This window comes from Orbicella faveolata, unplaced genomic scaffold (assembly GCF_042242905.1).
Source record: "Orbicella faveolata isolate gen_17 unplaced genomic scaffold, um_ofav_v1 contig_4, whole genome shotgun sequence".
NCBI classification, from domain to species: Eukaryota; Metazoa; Cnidaria; class Anthozoa; order Scleractinia; family Merulinidae; genus Orbicella; species Orbicella faveolata.
The window spans coordinates 9,214,214-9,238,061 of record NW_028301569.1 but is presented as its reverse complement, the minus strand read 5'-3'; the positions used below and the strand labels follow the sequence as shown (position 1 = coordinate 9,238,061).

Genomic DNA, 23,848 nt, shown 5'->3' with positions numbered 1-23,848 from the left:
CGTTCGGATTGGCCATTTACCATTTTCTCAAACCCCCCCCCCCCCCCCCTCTCCCCCAATTTACCAAAAGAGACTAGGACGACTCTGACCTGATCATTCCAAGATGGCGGTGAAGAATTTCAAATGGAAAGCACACTTTCCACTCAGATGTTTCGGTTGGAAATTTTGACTACCTTTCGTATTTCGAAAATTTTCCGGTCGGTCGAGCCAGAATTGTCGTACCATTTAAATTCCGACCGAAATTTCTCGAAGTATGGGGTAAATGGTAAACAACCTATATTTCCAAGGAAACAGTTTGTTTACCTTCCTTAGGCCCAGTTTATTTTGTTCCCAGTAACGCGTGGTAATTGTCAAACAAGGGACTACGAGATGAGACTCACCCCAGATCTCTTCTCAGTTGCGAAGTGGCGAATCTATTAAACGAGTCTACACAACGGTGGTAACGTATGTTTGCTATTTGTGAGCTTAACGCTAAGTTAGAGACTGAGCTGCGAGTTTTCTCTGACTTGAATTACAATGGGCGCGACTGAAATGGGATATGGGACTAAAATGTACCTTGAAGAGGGTTTTGATCATTTCCGGCGATTAGACATTAGAAGGCATGCCGGAAAACGTGTGAACCATGCTGTGACTGAGTTGGACTGGGTGACACAAAATAATGACGTCACGAGTTAACAGCCAATAGGATCGATCGTTTGATGAGCGTTTGATTACCGCTGACTTAAAAGAGTGACAACAAGAACAACGGTAACAACAACAGTTTTAATAGTATTCCTCGGCTACATTAGACCTCAGGTTTTTTTTTTTTTTTTTAAATTTTGACATTGAACTTGAAGAGAATTGTAACTATCACTGATACAGCCACTGCTACGAGAGAGACAGAAAAAAAAAAAAAACAACAAAAAAAAAAACACCTTTAATAAGTAACAGTCGTCTAATTGTCAGGATTACTTCTTGCCGAGTCGCAAAATATTGATCAGTAAAACTAATAAGAACTTTTACCAGAGTGCAAGGAATAGAAAAGTTTCTCCGTATTCGATCGACCATTAAGCGAAATCTGGGAAGCGGGCAAACAAACAGATCAAATTGATCTGCTTGCGAGATTTCTCTCATTGACAGGTCAAAATGGTGCACAGATTCAACGCAACATTTTACGGATACCTATTACCCAGCGTTTAGGAAAATGTATGTTAAAAATGCGATTTTCAGGGGGCTGTATCTTCATCTTATTGTAAGATATGCAAGGTGCTTCTCTTAACAGTGTCGATAGTTATTTTTGTAATCTTCAGTCCAAGCCAAAGACAGTAAAGAAAAAAGGTTTCGAGCTTCTTTCCTTTCAAATACAAACTGTTCAAACGATTCCAAATTGTGTTGTTTCCAGGCTTCGGGATTGAATAGATTCAACATGGCTACCGTGTAAAGAAGTCCTGGCAAAATTTAACGTCCTTTTTATCCACTGGCGCACGAAGGGACATCAGTAGAAGGCGCAGCCATTTTTGTTTTATGACAACGTGTGCATTGGACGTAATAACGACCACTTCTCTGGGGTTTGTTACCCACAACGCACCACACGCCAACCTAAAAGGGTGTTACGTGACTCGATGCTCTCTCGCTTTCGTCACGCAATAAAATTCAGACCTAGCGATGTTCAACGCTTTCCTACACCGACAAAACATCGCAACGCAACAACAAAGACCAATTCTCGGGTTTTATCCCGGAAGTCCAACTATCTTATGAGGGTCCAATTTTACAGTAGCCTCGATGTTCCAGGGGTTGTCCACGGTGTGGTTGGTTTCTTTGGCGAATCCCTTCTCAATCATAACTTTATTGATGTGAATTTCTTCACCATCGGTGTCAAACAAGTCGACATAAATCGTTTGATTCCACGCTCTGTAAGACAAAACAGTGAAAACTTCTTGTGAATCTAAAACTGATCGAATCTTCATTTCACATAGAGTTTTCTTGAAAAAGTACAACTAAGGTTGGCCACTGTATATGGTGATATAGGACTTCATTACTTAAGGAAAAATGTCTTGACCAAACACTTAATTCTCCTTGTACACTTAATTCTCCTGTACTAAAACAGTAAGGGCAATTTATGCTGATCCAGCAAAACCAGCCTTTTCAGCCTCAAAGTTGATTCTTCACGGCTGGCATATCTTCAACACTTAAGCCCAAATGTTCAAATTAGAAGTTTTACGGCATTAAGCATGATTCGAGAATTTTAAGTTAGTTGATTTACTTGGAAAGAATATGGGCGATTAGAATCTTGTCTTCAGTGAGTGCCTTGAAAGTTGTCCTGAAAGGAAAAAAAAAAAAACTGAATGACAGAAATTGGGAAGATTCTCACTGATGGATATTTGGAAAAGCTCTTCCCTTTTTCACTAAGCCAAATGTAATTAATCCTTAGCAAAACAGCATGCTTTATATGTTGATTTATAACTTAACTGAATCACCGAAAGTAGTATGATAGCACCAACTTGAAGCGTGACATTGGGTGACATGTCACCTAAAATAGCTTGAACTAACGAAACAAAAGCGCCTTAAACAGTAGCTAAGCCCTTTAAAACAAAAGTACACTAACATAGCTTCCTCCGACCAGTCTGTTATCTTGCCGTTTTCTCCCGCGTCACTCACGGGTTCCACGTTACCCAGGAAACACTCGAGGGCTTGAAATGGAAGATGAAGGAAGTGAGGGAGCATGCGCTTCACGTGACTCTCACGTGTCCACTCGGAGTTGCCATAGTCCACGAAAAACACCTGACAGGAGAGCAATAAAGAAAAATAGCTTCACAATGCATACATGTGACTAGTGCTGGGTAATATATAATAGTGATTTGGAGATGATTATATTGCATCAGTATTAATTAGGACTTTGTCGGCAGAGATGACAGGTGTATAGCTAGGCAACGATATGATGTGAAGCTCCAACAATGAAAAACGCCTGACAGGATAGCAGTAACGAAAAAGTGAAAAAAAAAAAAAAGCAAATTATTACATATCTACCTGGAATAATGAACAAGGAAAGCGTAATGCTTGTAATGTAAAGTTGATAACCTGTGCTGTTTCACAGGCCTGCCCGGTATTTTGAATATTATACATTTCGAGCCGCGAGCAAAGAAATTGGTAACTACTGACATTTCAAGCCAAGGTCATACGATGCAAATCTCTAAAGACGATCTCTTTTGCTTAAGCTCAGCCTCGGCTGAAGGCCCCAATTTATCACGAGGAAAAACAATGGCTTAAGAACGAAACAATTCCTATTGTTTGGACTTGTTTTGTTTTTCAACTCACCCATGTATTTATTTAATCGTTACCTCAAACCAGCGATGGAAAAACCACGTTACACAGTTCGCTTCACACTGATGAAACTAAGCTACGACACAGCAACTACAGCAGACGGAAGTGACAAAATCTTTATTAATCATTACATTGAGTCAGGTTACAAGCACAAGTTTTGTCTCAGCGCAAAGTTAGCAAAGTGAACACAACGACGCTTTGCAAATATGCGATATGTGGCTACATAAAATTTCTACTTCTGCTAATCAAGTTGATTACTTCAACTAGCGAAACCAACATGATATAATTGCTGGTTTTCATATGACGTAGTCATATTCCAAAATTAAGAAAAAAAAATACCTTTCCTTCTGAGGTGTTAGTCTTATCAGATTTAAGACTCTTTAGGAACTCGACGTTTTACAACGTTTTAGCTTGACAGGGTTCCTCGTTTTGTAGTAGAGTACGTTTGAATTTCCAAGCATTTGCGTTGCGTGGCATTAAAATAGCGGCATGAGAAGGCCGTCGCGTGGAATAAAATATGAGTTAACTGAAGAGTTGTTGCACTAGAAGAAGTATTTATTCCAACGTATCGGAGCTCTAAAGTGATAAGTTTTTGTGTCGTTACCAAAGCTCAATGACGATGTTTCTGTTACTTTAAGGCAGCCATGTTTGTGCGCCTCCGAGGAGCACCAACAGGTCGTCGCCATACAAAGCTCTATAAATTTGGCTTAAACACTTCTCCGGATAACGCGCGAATGGAAACAGCACAGACCTAACACTTGGTGAGATTGTTTATAAACCAATCATCTATCATATCCAAGATTCTTGACTTTATTTATTGAATGGTTCCGATTTTTAGGTTTGATCACACGACCGATAAAAATCAGCAATTTGAACGATTAACTTTATACAGTTTCCTCTTGGTATGCATAGCGATCTTCTAACATGTAAGGTTAGAGGGATAGGGGTCATCAATTTTAAATCTGTCCTCGACCTGTCCACGGTACCAGTCAACAAACGCTTGAGCAATCGTGGCGTTACCCACTTGAACCTTCGTCCAGAAGTCGTTAATAGGGCACTGGCTGTGAACAAGGCAAGCGTCTGCAAAGACTGCTATTTCCTTCAAGTCAAATACCGAACGCAAAGCGCGCAAGGTTTTCTTACGAAACTTCTCTATGAAAGACTTCTCTGCAGAACTGCAAGTATCAAAATCGCAGATACAGGAAATATTAGATAAGCTGCCTATTTGCCAAGAATCGTATAACGAGTTTACTAGAAAGACTGGCGTGGTAACGAAGGGGAGAGAGTACTGTGGAAAAAAGCACCGATATTTTCTTTTTCGCTTTTGCGCGTGTAAGCATTTGTGATTTAGCCCCGCAGATGAGTTGTGCAAAGTGTACGTCTGTTGAAAAATATACCGCATTGTTTCACTGCCATCAAATGACGGCTCGTCTAAGAAAAACCCCGCATCTGCAAGCACACGGACAGAAGCGTTTGATGCGCGACGAACCCGCGTTCGGATATAATCGGAATGTACCATTGCGGTAAGAGCACCAGCTGATGAACCGCTCAATATGATCTCGGAAGCTTTGTCGATACCTCTTCGGAGCAACTCGTCTAAGAGAGCATCAAGTATTCGTCGACCTCGGAAATAAAGAGGCTTATCGTTGAACTCTAACGGCTTCTCGCGATCCCCAGTGAAAGACGCTCCATCACAGTACGGGACAAACACTGAACTCCAGTTGTAAAATTCAGGGTTGTATTTGACTTGGCTTGAAAGCAAACCTCCATTTTCCTCAGCCGGAAGATACCCACGCAAACATGTGGACGAACCAAGCGCCGTGTAGCTGCGTTGATAGCAAGAATCCTCGTCGTAGCACCATGCACCCCCCTGAAAAAATATAATCCACTTAGATTTTTCCAAGCTGGTTCCATTGCGCAAATAAAATCCAGGAGGGGAACCGTCGAGACATACTGCTCCATTTGCAGAAGAGTTGGGCAACAGATGTAGTTCATAAACTCCCTCATTAGAAAAAGTTATTCTATTGGTAGCGAAAAGATTTTCCAGCGACGAGACGATATCTTCCTTGATCCTGGCCGGTTTTTTTGGGACCTTTCTGACCTTTTGTTTTGTGTTGTGGCTCTGCTCACGGCGTGTTTCTTTTTTGTTGTGACGATCGTTGTGACAAAATTCTGTTGATATATTTTTAACATTCCCGGCAGCCAACTGCCTGAAATTCCTCGCCGCGGGACATGAGGGGATATGGCTGGGAAGCGCTCTGGAATGAAAGGCATAGAGCATCGATGCCAAGAAACAAACAAGGCAGTTCATCGTTTAACGATTGTGGCAGATAATCGAGACGCAGGTAAGGTGTTATTTGAGATAAATTAAAGGACACAAAAACACCTGTACTACGAAGCAGGTGTTACCAAAGCTGCCAAAAGTGACTGACAACTTCGATGTCAATTAAGTCAAGGTATTAACATGATCTTGAGTGCAGGTTAGAATCAATAAGCACGAGAACGTTTTCCGAAGGCTAAGCAAATTCAGGCAATCTGTGGTCTTTGAAAAATTTACAAGGGCTCAGTCGTTGCACAAGAAAAATTATGTGATAATTTATAAGTAAAATGAGTTCGATCAATAGAAAATGTCATTTACGTGTGCAATTCGATTGTTTAAGTTTATGAAAAAAAAGGAAGCCATTTCCAAAGCTTTTGTGCCATATAATGAACGTGTTATTACCCGGACAATCTGCATGGCAGAATTCGTACTTCTTTGGGTCTATAATCATCCAAAACAGACTTCTTGCCAGGTTAATAAGGAAGGTAAAGTCAATGACCAGGTAGTTAAAATTTCATAACTACAGAGTTTTGGCGAAAACCGAGCAATGTTTTAAAACAAAGAAACAAAAAAGAAAGAAACAAAAAAGAACTTAGAAAATATCGAGCAGTAGGTCGTCTGATGTGATCATCCTGCTGTGGATGTAATATATCAAACACAAGAGACCGTGTTTTACCGCATTTCCAAATACTTAGATGAAAGTTGAAAATACAACGGGTAGCGAAGTATTTTTGACAAACTTCGAGGTGTTTGGAAATGTGGTCAAACATTGTCCTGAGTTTTTGACATATCTTTTCAGTAGAAACTAAAACTAAGGAGGAAATGGAGAAATAAAATCGTCAAAATCTATGCTAATTAAGATCAGATATCCAAACACCGTCACGGCCATAATTTCCTTTGTTTAAACTTGATGAATTATCAATGATTTTGAGAAAGGTTTAAAAAGAGCTGTTGTTGGTGGCTGACAATTCAGAGGACAACCTGGGCAGAAGTCATCTTCCGAGTCAAGAGAAAAGCGTCTGTCTGTCTGTCTTTATGCCTGTCTGTCAGTCAGTCAGTCAGTCAGTCGATGGTGTTACAAGTCTGGTTCGTTGAAACTGATACATACAGGTCAGTTTATCAGTGATCGTATTGGCTGTAAGACACGTGAAAGTTTTGTCAATAGTGATTGGTTAGTTCTAGTTAAAGTTTAGATTGGTGTGTTGCTGGTCAAATTGAGTTGTTCTGTTTGCATGAGGCGTGTCCGTTGGTTTTTTTAATTTTATTTTAGAGTCGTAAATAAGTCGTTTGTAAGGTGTTGAAAGACGTTTGTCCTAAGTTGGTGTAACAGCTTCCCAGAGTCTGTCGTTGGAGACAGTATGTAACATATGTCAACCATTGGGCAGAGTCCATGTAAATTTTCTTTGATTTACAAGGTGATGACTCGGATGTTCGTCAATGAGATTGTTGGCATCACCCGCACTTCTCGACTTTCGTTTGTGTTCAATCAGTCTCGAGTTAGGCCTCAAGCAATTTACTTTAATATAGAGCACAAAAATTATTGTTCCAAGACAATGAAAAACGTCACCGGTTTTTACAGTGAGATAAACCCTTAATATTGCCTAGCGTTATATCCGATAGTGCTTCGGACACGTAAGGTTACAAGGATAGTGACCATCAATTCTAAATCGTTCCTGTTCATCTCCACGGTACCACTGAGTAAATGCTTGGGAAATTGTAACATTTTGTACTTGAATTCGCGTCCATAACGCATTCATAACACACTGGGTGTGAACAAGACAGGCATCTGCAAAAACGGCGGTCTTTTTCGAGTCAAAAACGGAGCGCAATGCACGCAATGTCTTCTCACGAAATTTCATGATTTGAGACAACTCTGATGAATTACAAGTCTTTACATTTAAGACGCAAGGAATATTAGACAAGTAGGCTATCTGCCATAGATCGTACAACGAGTTTACCAAAAAGATTGGTAAATTGACGAAGGGGACGGAGTACTGCGGAAAAAGACAGCGCCACTCTTGTTTACGCTCTTGTGCACCTAAACAAGCTTGATTCAATGACGAATTATGTAAAGTGTATAGCTGCTGAAAAGCAGATCGTATTATTTCAGTGCCATTCAACGAGGGCGCGTCCACAAAGAATCCCGCATCTGCAAGTACGCGGAAGGACGCGTCCGCTGCGCGACTAAAACGCGTTCGGATATAATCGGCGTGTATAATCGCAGAGAGGGCGCCAGCTGACCGACCGCTCAATATGATCTCGGAGGCCTTGTCGATACTTCTTCGGAGCAACTCATCTAATAAGGCATCAAGTATTCGTCTGCCTCGGAAATAAAGCAGCTGGTTTTTGACTTTTAACGGCTTCTCGCGATTTCCAGTGAACGAAGCGCCATCACAATATGGCACAAACACTTTCGTCCAGTTGTAAAAGTCAGGGTTGTATTTCACTTGGTTTGAAAGCAATCCTTCAAGACGAAGATGGCGACGAAAACACGCAGACGACCCTAGCGCGGTGCTACGTCTTTGATAGCAAGTATCAGGGTCATGACACCAAGCACCCCCCTGAAAAAATATGATCCACTTAGACTTCCCTTTGCCAATTCCATTGTGGAAATAATAACCAGGAGGGGTACCGTCGAGGCATACAGCTCCACTTTCAGAAGTGTTGGGTAACAAGTTTAGTTCATAATCTTCTTCAGTAGCTTTATCATCGTCAGAGGTCTGAGATGAAATGGTGCTATTGGTGAGTTTGGTGACAAAATTATGTTGTGGAATTGAGTTCATTTCTTCTGTCCGCGAAACGACTTTGACAAGCTGTTTCGTTGTCTTTTCGCTTCGCTCGGGTACTTTTTCGATTTGTTGATGCCTGATACGGCCACTGCTGCAAGAATCTGTCAATATACTTTTAAACTTCCCCGCCGCAAATTGCCGAAAGTCCCCAGTTGAAGAGAACGAAGAACTATCGTAGGAGAAAGCGTCGGAAATCACGAAACAGAATATTAACCCAAAGTAACAGAGTATACACTCCATCTTTTACTGAGAAATCAGACAAGCAGACACTACAGGTGTGAATAAACAAAAACGACAGAGAAGACAAAGAATGGCACCGGCAGAAAAACGGGTGACAACGAATACCTCCAATGTTGACATTGTTAACGTGAATGAGAGAATAAAAATAAAACATCTCAAGTTCGTTTACTATCATCAAAAATCTTTCACCCACCTTGAAAATAAGTCAACCGGAAACAAGCTAAGGTCTTAAAATCGGTATTATACGATTTGTTTTCTTTTCTTATTTTATCTTCCCGTTATTTTACCCATGATTTTGCCGCAGTTTTTCAGAGAGGGAACAGAGCTACCGTCGTTAAGAAAATTACCTGCTCCCTCCCATTCCTAGCTCCCAATCGTAGCTCAGCGGTGATCTAATTTGTACATCGTATGTTGAAATTCTTACAGGATCAAAGGTTTCCTTTATCCCGGTTGGTTCATTATCCTGTTTCCTTTCTAGAGGGCAATAGTCCTAGAGATTTCACAGGCTTCAAATTCACAGTAGTAGTTATATAAGTTTTATTGCTGCTACGCGGCTTGATTTTATATCATACTTTAGTATAAATGTATTAGCGTTCTATCACGAATGCCGTTCGCTGATTGGCTACGCTACTCACTATATATTCTGTTGTAGATAGTGAGCAGCCTAGCAGTGTGCGCCTGTCAATGAACTGGCGGCCGCTTCTTTGCGTTTCCGCGGTGTCAGAGAGGAGGATTTAGATAAGTTTTGAACGACTAGTATATTTATACTAAAACAATTAGATTATTCGCTCTCGATTTCCATGCGTGATAGAAATCTCGAGCTCATGATCGAATTGTTTCATATATTGCACAGCTGTAGTCCGAGCCTTGTCTAAAACAAACCTGGAGTTCTTCTTCTCGCACGCTAGTAATGCGGGCCCTGTACCACTTGTCGTCCTTGGAATACTTAGCCACACACAGCTCACCAGCTGCCGGTAAAATACGTCTTGGATCTTGACAAATGTTTCGAGAGTAAAATTTTCTACAAGAAGCAGAACGGAGGAGTTGTTACAGTGGATGTGCCATGCAAACTTGTTCTACAGGAAAATTGTGAGACAAGTGGAACAACGGTAAACGGTGAGCGAGCTTTGCCCTCTTCAACTCATTGCACTCATTGTAACAAGACATGCAGCTAAGGCCCACTATTGCAATCCCCTATGCGGAGTAGGAAAGGGTCTAACTCATCCCAACCCTCCACCGCCCCCCCCCCCCCCCAACCTTCCTTTCAACTTTTTGAGAGCCACAGGATCCCTAAATGGAAACATTTGTCAATCAATTACGGCGACCATGATGACGTGTCATTTAATTAATGATCATAAGATCAGCTGTCCGAAGTGGTGATTTAGAAAAACATGAAAACTGTCCATGCTTTCTTCAAGGTAGCTAAGTTAGAACATAAAGGAAAATTTGAACGATATGAAATTCGGTATGATCCATATGGCCCATGAACTTAAGTCTTCAAAGTACGCCTTAATTAAGCTGATCTCGTTAACCGTTAACTTTAACGCACGTGCAAGGTCGTGCAAGGTTCGTAAGAATACAAATTAGCATTAGTTCGCAAGTTTCACAGAAAACCACTTTGTCATATCGTTTATGCTGTATACCTTTTTCTAGACAACGTTTTTTCAATCAGATGTATAATTAAACTTTACCCCATTTTGTTCATCAGAGTTTCAAGATCCTCTGCTTCCTGTTCATCTCCAGAATCAAAATCACGACGCATCCTCGCTAAAAAACATTTACAAGAAATCGGTCTAACTTTTCTACAATAGGAGAACACCTAATTACTGACAATGCATCGAAGAAGGACTAAGAAGGAAAACTGGGGTAAGTTATAAACGAAGAACTTCAAAATTTTGGGCCTAAATTTTTCAAGTTCGTCGTGTGCAATCCATGTTAATCTTCTCCATCCTGAACCATCCTTGTTCCTTTATGGTTTATTATTATCTCTTTGGTGTTTTTCTATCTTAGTAAACTACTATTTTCAGGTTTTCTTCAATTTAAAGGTTATTTTGTGCGTGGCCAAAATGACTCGAAATACCGTGAAGTCCTGAGCTCCTTCCAACGGTTAAAACATACCTGCAATAATACGATTTTCGATCGGTTCAGGCCCATACGGGAACTGCACCCAGAAATGTCCCGGATTAAAGATGGCCGTGACACGAACTGCGACCCAAGTTCCAATATCGGGTAGCGTGACAGACGAGTCCATGTTGTCACAAAACACCTCCACTAAGTCATGCAGTTCCTCTCCTACAAGCAGAAAGACAGAAATCGCGACAGTAGATGATCTTGTAAAGAAGCCATCGAGTTGTATAACTTGGAGAGGTGAGCAATTGTGGGAGGACGAGGGGTATATCGGAAAAAATCTTCTTCCGCGAGGGGGGGGGGGGGGGGGGAGGGACGAGGTTGGCATGCATAAGATCGTATAGGTATGGATTTTGTTTACCTTTCTTTAGATGGAGATTGGGACATTGATCTCCTCGCCAGCAGCCCGACCTGGTTTGATAATAGCGACAAACTCTTCTGCTTAAGTCCTCTAAAATAGAATCAACATAAGAGAACAAAATAAAATACCCTGACTATTCTCAGAATTCAGCCTAAAAACGGCAATTTACATGGTGTACAAGGTAGTTCAAACACTTGAGTCTGTGGATGAAACGTGTGACCATTCAAAGAAAAGCTATTGAACTGTACTTTCATATGGTACTGTTTATTGTAATGTAGACGGTGGTTCTGGCTTAAAATATGTGAATAAAAGAAACCCTAGTGTGTGACCATACAAATGAAAGCTATCGAGCAATACTTTCATGTGGTGCTGTTTGCTGTGCAAGGTTGTTCTAACTCTTAAGGCGATGGATGAAACTCTAGTGTGTGACCATTCAACTGAAAATTACTGAGCAGTAAATTCCTATACGCCTAATTTTTAAATACTCAAATACATACGGTATCCCTGGAAAGCAATGTCCAAATCATCTGTGTTAATTGCGTATGTATTTTTAGCCGAGAGGAAATCTTCCTTCATCGGATCCCAGTTACTTAAAGGACTTGTTGGACTTTTCACTGCATTGCTGTCGATCTCTTCAGAAGGCGAACCTGTCGGCCCAAGATTTAAATCAATGAAAAACTACAATTTAGAGCACGTTGCTAAAATGATTACAATGCTTTGGTTTTACAGAAAGTCATCAAATGTAGTTTAGAAAGGATATACCTCCATGTTCCATACTTGAAGCAGTATTCTCTAAATCCTCAAGAGAGAGTTTGACTGTCATCACATTAGTCGCTAAAGATAAAGGAACAAAGTTCTCACATAAACGCATTTGCGGTCTTTTCCACCCAAGGTAATTTTTTTTTTTTCGGTCTCTTGTTACATAAAACAAGTAGATTCCATGTTCCCGTGCGTCTGTTCAATAACTGACCACAGATGATGTCAAAATGTGGTAAGGACATCAGTGACACACCCAGTGCCACTTTTTTTATGTCTTACCACATTTTGAAGTCATCTGCATTCATGATCTATTACTAAACAGACGCACGGCAACATGGAATCTATTTGTTAAATAGTCACGTGGAAGTTGGACCAAGTTACCGAGGAAACAAAGAGAGAACTAAACAAACAAAAGGATTAACAAGCAAAGAAAACGCTTGCACTACTCGCCTAGAGAAATTCACCTGTTTGTTCCTCTGGATTTTCCACAAAAGCAGCGATTCCAGTGTCTACAAGAACCTGATTAATAAATATGTCTTCGTCTCCTGTGGTGTCGTATAAATTAAGATTTAACACTGGCTTCTTGTACGATATATCAACCTGTGGAATAAAACAACAAATCGGTTGTGAATTATCCTTACTTCCTCGAGTGGTTTTCGAATTCTTAAACTGAGGAGCTCAGTCGCGGCATTTTGAGTTACTTTTGCCACGTATAAATCACCTTTAATTTTGAGGAAACCTGAAAATAGTAGTTTACAAGGATAGACAAACAACAAAGAGATAATAATAAACCATAAACGAACAAGGATGGAGAAGATTGACACGGATTGCAAGCGACGAACTTGAAAAATGTAGGCTAAACTTTTCAAGATGCACAAACCGTGACCAAGGTTATAAGAGTAATTTTTCACTGGCTGAGTGAAATGAAATAAGTGAAAAATGTTTTTCTCACACACCGTTGGGGCCTGGGTATAGGTCATGTGACCTATCGGGCGGGCAGTTGTTTTTGTTGCGTCCGCCATTGCCGACTTTCCCGCCCACCCACCCAAAGATTTTAAGTTTTTACACAATATCAGTATAATGTACTAGCCTTGAACTTTTTTGGTTATTTCCGGTGTTTAGCGTAACGCTACTTGTATTAGCTTTGATTTTGCAATAAAGGTTAGGCGGCGGTGGTCAGCTTGACATGGCTACAAGGGGTGTGTGTGAATATAGTCTTCGCTTTGAATCAAATAACCGTATTCGAAAAAAAAAAAAATAATAAAGAGAGGGTAAGAAATCTTTGGGATGATCTATACAGTGATCTTATAATATGCCCATAAATGATCTCCGAAGATCTGTGCTCTTTTGAGTATACCGATAAGTTATAGCACTAGAGATCTGAACCGACACATTCCATTCTGATGACGTAATCCTACAGAAGCCCTTGCAGTGTCTCTGATTGGCAGTTGCTCGTTTTCGAGCGCAATTAACAAACAATCAGAGGCACTAGACGGTACCACGTGAACAGCCACGTGAACAGCCGTGTGAATAGCAGAAAATTGTTCGTGCCACATTTCAGACAACTCTCGATCGAGTAAAGAAGACTCTAGCTCGCGAAGAGAATCATTGTTACTCCGGGCACCCAACAAGCAGTCCATAATTCTACAGGAATTCTTTACCTCTGTTCCCCCTGCTGTAGGGGTAAACAAATGATGATACACCCAAGGATCCCACGGAATCATATAACCCACTAATTTCCTGTTGTCGTCCGTTAGACCGGTTAACAACTCCGACGAGCCGCTCGGCCATTGGTCTTCAGTTTTGACGGCTGCTGGGTCAGTGAGTGGAGGAAATGGTTTTTCTGGACCAACATCCGGACTTGGCAGTAAGTATTTTTCCTGCATGAAAGAATGGTGTCAAAAATTATTGTATGGTTTATTGTGAGTTAAACAGGTGCTCAGCGAAAAGGAGCATTATAATAAGTTTGTTGCCTCAACGTGCGAAACGAAAAAGCCTTAAAAACATACACCAAAGTTGCATGTATTGTTGCAAAGCACGGGAAAGGTTTAAGCTTTTTGACAGCGACTAGGAAATATATGAACTTCTATAACGCACATGCAGATCACATTGTACTGCTCATTAAACCTAATTATTATATGGCTTTGGCTTGTGGCCGATATTACGCGCGCTCTGATTGGTTAATTGTCACTGAATTGTTTCATCCATCGTGCAGCGCAAACTCTTTACCAGGCTGCGGTACCACCTCCCGTCCTCTGAGAACCGAGCGCAACAGTAGTGTCCCACTTGGGGCTGGTAACCATTACTAGGTGCACAACTGTCGGGAAAAGGGTCACCTGTAGAAAGAGTGAAGAGGAAAAAATAACCATAACTTAAAACACCAACTTTGCTTTTACTCCCAGAAAACTACAGGGAATATTATAGAATGCAAATAAACATACTGTCATAGAACTTGTTGAGATCGTTCATCATGACATCAAGAAGCCCTGCATCCGGCGTAACAAGATGAACATAGAACTCGCTGGGGTTCACCACATGTGACATGAGCATTTGGAGACATACAGGCTCCTCCATGGGTGGGAGCTCAGTGATGAACGACTCCTCTGGGCCTGACACAGGGAGGGACTCGGTCCCCGACACAGAGATGGGCTCGGTGAACATTGCGACGTCTGTGTTTGAAAGAAATATAACTCGCAATTAGTGTAGGGCGAGGTGATGTTACAATTGAAGTGAGTGATAATTTTAAAAATCAATGATATTCCTTCTTCTCAGTACCTCTCCGTTTGACAACCATGTGTTGATTACTGTTACGAGAAAATCTCTTACGGGAACTAAAATTAAAGAGTTACAACACTACCAAAACCAGCTAACTGTAAGCTGACTCGTTATCAAGTATAATGGCGTTTCATTCTGACACATGGTTGCCACAGACAGCACTTTTCAAAATTCCCTGAGTTTTCCATGATAGAAATACAATTTCCCTGACAACATAAATACATAATGTCAGATATAGCAGCGGCTTCTGGCCTCAACTTACAGCCGTTCTTTCCACTCGTTCATTAAGACTGATAAGTTTTCAACAGATTTCCCTTATTCGTTAAGTAAAAGTATCGTTGAGATCACAGTGACCCTAAAAGTCTCTTCCAACTTTCAATGGTATTAAATCAGCCGTGTTAAATTATTTCAACTTTCCCTGTCTTTTCTTCCAAATGACAAATTTTCTTGACTCAGACTAAAATTCCCTGATTTTTCTCAGACCTTAATTTTTTTTCCGCTGACCAATTCCTGAGCTGTGTCAACACTAAAACAAATTACAGTTCAATTTATAGCAAAGTCTCAAATAGGCGAGTATTTAACCTTTATAAAGTTCTGGAGGGAAATAGCGAAGTGCTTCACTTGGCCCGGACAGCACAACAGTCTCTTCAGATACTTACAACTCTATTCCAACTTACCACTCGCTAAAACGCCCTGTTGTTCTTTAGAATCTTCGCAGTTTTCTCTTTCGATGTTCGGACCTGAAGCAGTTGGGGAAGCATTGTCCGTTTCTTTCGCTACAACACTCTCCTCTGTAAACGTAACGGTAGTGGAAGTTTTTGTTTCCAAAACAGATTGTTCGTTATCGATTGTGCTGTTTTCTTGTCTTTTCTCGGGTCTTTGTATAACGGTTTCTTTAGACGAGAAAGAATTATCCGTACACGTGCTCTCGTCTTTGCCGTTCAAAGCCTCGCAGCTGTTTACACACGCAGTTCCATCTTGGACGCTGCTTTCAATGCTAACACTGCTACAGCTCCGAGATAAAGACTCGTTGCTTCCCCCTGACACAGGGCTCGAGCCACTGCTGCAACCAGTTCCTTCGTTCACCTGTGGCATGATTCGTTGCGCCATGCCCGCGAAGACCATCATCTCGGCGATACTGAATTGCAGTCCAGGGAGTTCTTTTCCAGCTTGAGTTGAAACTGGACTCTTGTTTTTAGGGTTCTTTGGAGGAAAAACAAAGAGATCGATGATGACAAGTTTGCTAGATTCAACTCTCGTGGGATACGCCCGAAGTTTCGCTCCAGAAACTTTACATTTTAGCCACGCGATAGATTCTTCACTCCATAGGGAGGTACCTGTTCCTGAGGATAAAATGGCAAAATTTCAGTTGAAAATTCCTTCTTAAAAATTATCTTAACCTTCATCGCGCGTGTTTACTAAGCAGATTCAGAAAACTACATCATTTTTAAGCGAAAAAGAAAAAGGCTTACACAGGCGTTTCCTACCTCGTTTTGTCTTTATTAAAATGGTTTTCAACTGAACGTCGCATACATGTGATAAAAACCTATGCGATTACAATAGCCAATCACAACAATCCGTAAACTTTACGATGAGCCAGTCATATTTCGAAGCAACACGCGTAAACCTGCGTCAAGGGCAGGACCAGTGCAGACAGGGTCACGCCAAGCGTGTGACAATTCACACCAAGCGCGTGACAAGGCCGTAATCGGTGCACGAACACGCGAAAGCAAGTCGCAACCGATTTTGGTTGTCCATCTAATTCTTTCAATACTTGACCCAAGTGATATTGAAACAACACCGGAACGAAGTAAAGCAAAACCAATATTCTCGATTACTTTCGACTCTCACGTGAAAATTGTTCCAGAATTTGGGTCTATTGTATTTAAAATGACATACCCGATTCAAAGCCAATACGGGAATGAGTACAAGAGGAGTATAAGAGACAAATGCCCACAAAAGAACACTTTACATGTAATTTATTTAAGTAAAACACGTGCCTGGTTTTTGCTGTGGTAGATTAACGGGCCGCACTCCAGATAACGCACAGCACAATGCTTGGCAAGGTAACTTGAGAAACTTTTCCTCCAACGGGCGCAGACGAGACAGCCCGACTTTCTCACGATTGCCATCGTCAACACACAGAACTTCGACTGTGGGAACTTGAAGTTGAAGAAAAGTTTAATTGAGTAAATGCTATAGGATCAGTGATATCATAACACAGTCGAACCTCCACTATCGCCCACCTCTCAACAAGTACCGCTTTCGTCCCGGCGGACGGTCCATACATTCGCTCTTCTCTATAACCTCTCTACAACAGCCACCTCTCTACAACGGCAACAGCCACTAAAGCGCGTCCCAAACTACCAAAATAACCTATTATCAACAACGGCCAAATGACAAACGACTGATTGGTGTGTATAAAACTCCATTTTTTATTGTAAAAGGCGATGAAACTTGATCTGTACCGCGTGTCGTTGGTCTCTGCTTCTGTTTTATCGATACAGTTTGATTCACATATGCTAAAATGAGTACTTTTTGAAAAAAAAAAATTGTTGCACCCTCGGGGAAAAAAAAAACAGGTGTCATATTACACCCTTACCTCCCCATAACGGCCACATCTCTACAACAGCCATTTTCCCCCGTCCTCAAGGTGGCCGTTGTGGAGAGGTTTGACTGTAGTCTAAATGGTACACTGCAGGATTACTATCAAACCTTTGTCTGATTCCTCCACAGCTGTCACTAGTGCTCTGTACCATGTGTCATCTTGGGTGAACTTAGCACAGCAGAAGTCTCCCACTGCGGGTGCTGATATCAAGCCTCCCTTGTAACCTGCGGCCGCTAGTTTTGCGTAGTGCATGCTCGAATAACAGAAATAGCACTCAATCGATCAACTGACTAATCCACTTGTCAGTTCATCCTGGCAAGTCATACATCCATCAATCCATATGTCTGTATGTCCATCTGTCAGTCAGTCAGTCAGTTAGTCAGAAGTCAGTCAGTCAGTCAGTCAGTCAGTCTGTTGGTCAGTCGGTTGGTTGGTCAGACTTATTGACCAACCAACTAACTGATTGCTGGGTCAGTCAATCGATCAGTCAGTCAGTCGGTCGATCTGTCTGTCACTCGGTCACTCAGCCAGTCAGCCAGTCGGTCAGTCAGTGAGTCAGTGGAGTTTTACAAATACAGACAACAGACTTGTAAACTCACAGACATGCAGACTTTTTTAAAGTTATATTTTGTTACTATTACTGTATATTTAGAGAGACAACTGAAAATGACATAAACTGAAACAAGAACAATTATTCAGGTTAACCTGACTGATCCGCAAGATATCAGTCTGCATTAGTCACATCTGACCAGTAACACAATATCCACAGGCCTATGTCATGTGCATCCAAGAAACAGGGGCAGCAGGAATACTTCCCCACCCCTAGAGTTGCCCATGGAGGTAAGTCAACCTCCTATCTGCTGCTTACCACATTTCCTCCATCAGTAGATCCAGCTCAGAGCCGACAGGCTGCACCCAAAGTTCCCATGGACTCAGAACCTCAGTGATGACAACTTCAAGTCTCTGGCCATTCTTGAATGGGTACTCAGGAAGCTGAACTTTAATATGAAACAGAACAAGATCATTGTAAAAGGTGTACCATTATAGTGCATAAATTCAACAAAGATGAAAGATTGTTTTTTCCAGCTTCTATTATAAAGCAATGTACAGTAAGTAAACTGTGAAGATCTCGCTCTTTTGTTCCAAGGTACAGTACAGGCCAAAGGGATTGCAGCATTACATGCACATAACACGCATGTACTACACGCATAGTTCACACAGTGACCATTCATTTTACATGCACCAAACAGTTTACACTTCAATACATGAAAATGCATGTAACTGATTACACGCAGTGGAAGGCTGCTGTAGGCTACAGGTATCATGTCACTTGCTACTGTATACCGTATCCACAGAACACATTACCAACAAACATAATACATGTGATCAAAAGTAAAAGCTCATGACAAGCAGATTTTATACCTTTTGTTGGTATGTTCTCAGCAGAAATGTTAGCATCTCTTGGAGAAGTTCTGATATCTTGAATAATATCAGAAAGAGCACTGACAGATGAAGAAGATCCTTTTCTTTTGACATCTTTTGGAGGTTTTGCAAATAAAGGATAGTCTGTTTGCTTGTGATCAATGCAATGTTTTGTGGGCTCAGTTCTGCCATCTTGAAAAACATCACATGGTGGGCTCCCAGAGGAAGAAGATCCTTTTCTTCTAGAATCCTTTAGCGGCTTTCCCAGTGAAGTATCTTCTCTTTTAGTGTGGTCTGTGAACTGTTTTGCAGGCTCAACTTTGATAAGCTTGGATATCAGATTAAGCCCTTCTCCACTTTTCAATGCCTCGTGACTTGCAGATGATAGCTTCTGGGATTGTTTATTAAGATCTTCAGGAACTGATTGTTTAGCTTGAAATTGTGGTATTTGTTCAACAGTTGGTGGATTGGAAACAGTACTTACCTCAGTTGCGTGTTTCAAAATGGAGGCTCGTCCATTATTTTCTGTTGATTTAACAGCACATGAATTCTGTGAACATGTGGACTGCGACTCAACCACGCCCCCAACCTCAGTACTCTTTTGAGTTCCACTGTTCTGTAGATCATTCTCTAAACATGGACTGACACTGTCACCTGAGAGTTGTGAGGCATTTTGTAGCCCTTTACTATTTTTATCACCTAAGGCCTGGGAATCTTTCTCAACGCTGTCTGGCTTCTTGGATGACACAGCATCCTGCTCAGTATGCTCACTGTGTTCAGATGCTGTTGAACTGCTGTAACCTTCACTAGCACCTTACACAGAAAAAAGAATGTCAGATATCTTAAAAGTTTGAAATGTAAAATTCTCCTTTGTTATGGGATCATGCATTGATTTGGTGGTATCCTTGATGTTTGAAAGACACAATTATAGTATTATAGAAGTACAGTTCAGTTTCAGTTCTTAAGTAGCCAGTGGCATGTTTATACTTTTATACTGAAGGAGTCAAACCTTTCATATAATTATTTAATACAGTGTATGATCTATAATAATTGTTCACTACAGTAAACTAGTGCATTAAAGCCTAAAAAATTAGTATCATAATAATAATAATAATAACAATAACAATAACAATAACAATAGCAATAACAATAACAATAACAATAACAATAACAATAACAATAACAATAACAATAATAATAATAATAATAATAATAATAATAATAATAATAATAATAATAAAACTTTATTAAAGTGTCAAACCATGTAGCCTGGGAGAAACCCATACTGATATGGGGAAACATATAAAGTGCATACATTCTACAGTATATTGTGTCAGTCTTACAAGAAAACGAAAATTAATGCTGTATGGTCTCAAAACTTACCTAAGGTGTCTTCCTCCCCAAGAGCTGTGACAGAATCACTTATCAACAATAGACAGTCAAGACACTTTTCCAGTTCCTGACTCACAGATGAGTACTTCTGAAAAAACTTCTTGCGATCTTTCTCTTCGAGGAGTTTCTTGGCTGGATTAGATGCCTAAATGAGACAAAGATATGCCTTAACATTAGACTAAGATGAAACTGTCACAGCAACCCAGACTATACTGTAATTCTGCGAGTAAACTGATACATGTATATAATCAACATTTTTGCAGTTCTTAATAATAAGCATCTGATTAACAACATCATAACAACAACCACAACATTTATTTATACCAAAAAACAGAAAGAAGAATACAATAATTTTAAGCTTACAAATATGGTATTAGCTGTCTAAAACAACCATACGGCTAAAAATATTAAGGAGAGCTAGAGCAGCACTCTGGTATCTTGTCCCAGAAAACCATCCAGTGATCCTGGCCAGAGCTCAACTTTGACTAATCAGTCTGCAAGTGACTGGACATAAAATATTACTTAGGCAACTGTGCCTCTCACAAATAATTTAAGGTTACTTCCCACCTTCGCAGGTGCCCTTCGGGAAAAAAATCGTACGCGCACCAGTTTCAATAAAACCCCAACAAACTATACATCATAAGAAAGCTTAATAAATGTACTTTACGAAAAAAAATACAATTTCAGCAATGTTTTCTTTTAGGAAGTGTCAGGAGGTGGTAAGGCGTGAAACGACCGAGGCTTCTTCTATTGAATTTATTGGGTATCGGATTCCGCAGTACGAGCAAAATGGCTGCACAGTCTTATTCACAAGGCATCAATCAACGAAAGTGTGTCGGGCTTTTTCGATATTCTGATTGGTTGTCTAGATATCCACTTCTAAAGTTGGAGTAGCTAAAAATATGCGAGATGTGTTGCGTAAATGGACGCCACGGGAAAAATGTGTTAAATATCAAAATTTCCCGACACACTTTGGTTTGTCATTATCTCTGGAATGTTCTGGCAAAATTTCACGAAAATCCATCAAATCTGCATACCCTATAAATTTGCTCAAAGTGGATATATTCCTCCAAAAATCAAATGCGAGATTTTAGCTTGTAAAGGTTCGAAAACAACTCGTGCCATACCCGGAGATTATCACGCCTAATAAAACCGCAAACCAATGGAACAACAGGACCTCCTAGTGCCTATGACAATGGATCAAGATTTCCCGGGAAAAGCATCGTATTGCAACATGTTTTTTTTTTTATTTCGCTCAGTGGAGTTCAATTCAGAATGGCGACGTAATATAATGGGCAAAGACGCCAAAGGCAAAGGCAAAGGCAAAACCCGCGCCAAAAAGGTTAAAGGCGGAAAATGTGCTGCTGAAAAACAAGACGTTAAGGAATTGACGGACAGCTTAAGAAATACCCTTATTGCTGAAATGAGTTCCCTTGGGTAGGTTTCATTTTCTTCATCACTTCCGCCAGATTCTGACGAAGAATCTTGTTCGCAGCCTCCACTGACATTAACTTTGATTTTTAAGCTACTTGCTCCAAGGATATTCGAACGCTCCGGATCTTCAGCAGATGCCGAGATTGTCGAAGGCGTTTGGCCAAACCGAGGGCCTTTGTCGTTTTCAGCAAGGTTTTTTTTTTCTTTCCTTGACAATATGGAGCTTTTTCTTTCTTCTTTGGGCCGGTTTTTTTCGTTTTCTTTATCCAAGGCCTTTTTTCTGCTTTTGATTTTTCCATAGGAGTTAGTGTAAAGAGCTTCCACGTGGGAATTTTTGTCAAGTGCGTGATGTAAATAAAAATATGCAAATGACATGTAATACGAGCGATGAGCGTTTGCCGCGAAAATTTCCCCAGGGTTCTCGCCCGTTGACAAGATTGTGACATCTTCCTAGTTTATTAACTTTATTTGAAAATACGTTTTTTCTAAATAACTCGGCCGCTTTGTGAGATTTTTAATGTTTTTCTTTTGGAAACACTAGATAAAATGACGAACTTAAATTTTGTCAAATAAAAGAAAAAACGATTTTTTTGGCCTCTGAAGGTGGGAAGTAACCTTAAGACAAGGGTTTCATTAAAGGCTGGGCACTGGGGAAATTGGCCAGCTCTGAGGATGATTTTGCCTGCCTGGTTTGACCATTTAGCAGAAAGTTTTACCCCCCTGTGAAAACCAGTTGCCCTCCTTCTGAAAACATTAATGAAACCCTTGTTTAAGACCTAAGGGAACTATCTATTAAGGATTTACAAATTACCTTATTGACCAGATCATTGATAAACTGACAAATATAATCTGACTGTTCCTCGACATTATTCAACTTTTCTTGAAGTCTTTTCCTTGCATCTTCTAACGGTTTCTTCTTGGGTGGCATCTTTATTCAAAGTAACACACTCTGAACGAGAACGCCTCCTTCCTACATCTTGATAATGTCACCTAAATGTTAGAAATGAAATAATTTTAATGTTCTTTATTGATTCATAATAACTTTTATTATACCTTTCTAGATGCAGTGTAAGGTAGAAATAAACCTGTCTTCACGCAAGTTACTGTAATGAAGATAGTTTTGGTTAATGAGGTCCTGACAAAAAACAGAATCAAAAGGCAGTTACTGACAGTTCTGAAAAATAATCCTCCTGCATGTACAAACAAACATGACTTTCCCTTGATTTAGTGACATAAATGTATTTATGCAGTATTACTGAATTATCAGGGCTCCCCAGAGATCTCAGGTTTTCAAATATTAATGGACCTCCTTCAGCATAGACCTACAATTTGCTGACTGCTGGCAGTCTGTTTCAATCTCAAAATTTAGCAGGGGCTATGAAGCGAGATGCTTTAGCCTAAAGGGGAATGGGACAAGACATGGGTCCAATCTCAGTTGGGATGCCTGACGACTCGTCTTACTGACCCTAGGAGAAAAGACCAGCTGCCACCCTACTCGAGTTTGTGATGTCTAAGCCCTTGTCTAAGCGACCCTGAGAGAAACATCTGGCTGGCAGCAGTCTAGCATGGACGAATCACTTGGAACTAAAACCTGTTGTCAAGCTAATTAGTTGAACATCTAAACCAGAGAAATAACAAACATGACACATTATTTTGCCATTTAGCACAGACCACAGTGGATTTCATACCGTGATGGGTTCACACAAAAGCCCTACTCCTACAAGTTGACCAGGTTTGCAGAGCTCATTTTACCAATAAGAGCCAATTTTACCAGTCTACGCTTGCTTAGTCACTTTTCACATGTAGATAACTATTTAGTTATTCTGTTATTCTGCTAACTACTATCTCAAGGACAATCCAAACCTCTCTTTAGTTGCTGTACATCCAACAGAAGTGTTTGTTTAGACAAAATAATTTATATATTCTGGGCTAAACACTGCGTAAATTTTAATTTTAACTAAAGAACTTTGAGAATAATGGAGAATTCCACCATGATTCCACCAAAATAAACAACTTAAGCCTTTAAAAGTGACATTTAAGCTTAAGTTAAATTTAAACTTGTATGCATGGTTTTAAATCAGGCATGTTATCTTGGGTATAATCTTTTGTTTTGTAGCGTCCTCCTGATTGCCATTATCCCGCCAAAACTTCTTATACTTGCGCATAATTTAACCACAATAGACAATAAAAGCTTAAAAAATCAAATTGGAAAAGAAAGAAACAATAACTCACCTTTATAACTCAACACAAAACACCACGCGCAAAATGCGCTAGCCCGCCGTAAATTTGATCTCCGATCACATGTTCCATCATTAGTAGCC

At 40.4% G+C, this 23,848-nt stretch overlaps 3 protein-coding genes across 3 annotated transcripts; all 3 read right to left on the bottom strand.

Annotated features, from left to right (window-relative positions):
• Positions 1 to 743: 743 nt before the first annotated feature.
• LOC110068410 (uncharacterized) lies at positions 744 to 23,846 on the bottom strand. Its single transcript, XM_089276437.1, has 22 exons — positions 23,760 to 23,846; positions 22,339 to 22,517; positions 20,085 to 20,238; positions 18,702 to 19,514; positions 18,148 to 18,277; positions 17,387 to 17,532; positions 16,666 to 16,833; positions 15,349 to 16,008; positions 14,338 to 14,565; positions 14,088 to 14,232; positions 13,880 to 13,892; positions 13,558 to 13,776; positions 12,361 to 12,496; positions 11,900 to 11,971; positions 11,635 to 11,784; positions 11,138 to 11,227; positions 10,768 to 10,941; positions 10,341 to 10,416; positions 9,532 to 9,670; positions 2,585 to 2,760; positions 2,243 to 2,299; positions 744 to 1,890 (listed from the first exon to the last, which is right to left on the bottom strand). The coding sequence occupies exons 2-22, from the start codon at positions 22,453 to 22,455 to the stop codon at positions 1,710 to 1,712; spliced, it is 4,044 nt and encodes a 1,347-aa protein (XP_089132563.1). The 5' UTR covers positions 22,456 to 22,517; positions 23,760 to 23,846; the 3' UTR covers positions 744 to 1,709.
• Positions 3,402 to 5,770, bottom strand: LOC149101358 (uncharacterized). Its single transcript, XM_089275801.1, has one exon. It carries the CDS (start codon positions 5,609 to 5,611, stop codon positions 4,220 to 4,222), a length of 1,392 nt encoding a protein of 463 aa, XP_089131927.1. The 5' UTR covers positions 5,612 to 5,770; the 3' UTR covers positions 3,402 to 4,219.
• Positions 7,118 to 8,796, bottom strand: LOC149101357 (uncharacterized). The gene has a single exon (XM_089275800.1). It carries the CDS (start codon positions 8,647 to 8,649, stop codon positions 7,228 to 7,230), a length of 1,422 nt encoding a protein of 473 aa, XP_089131926.1. The 5' UTR covers positions 8,650 to 8,796; the 3' UTR covers positions 7,118 to 7,227.
• Positions 23,847 to 23,848: the final 2 nt, after the last annotated feature.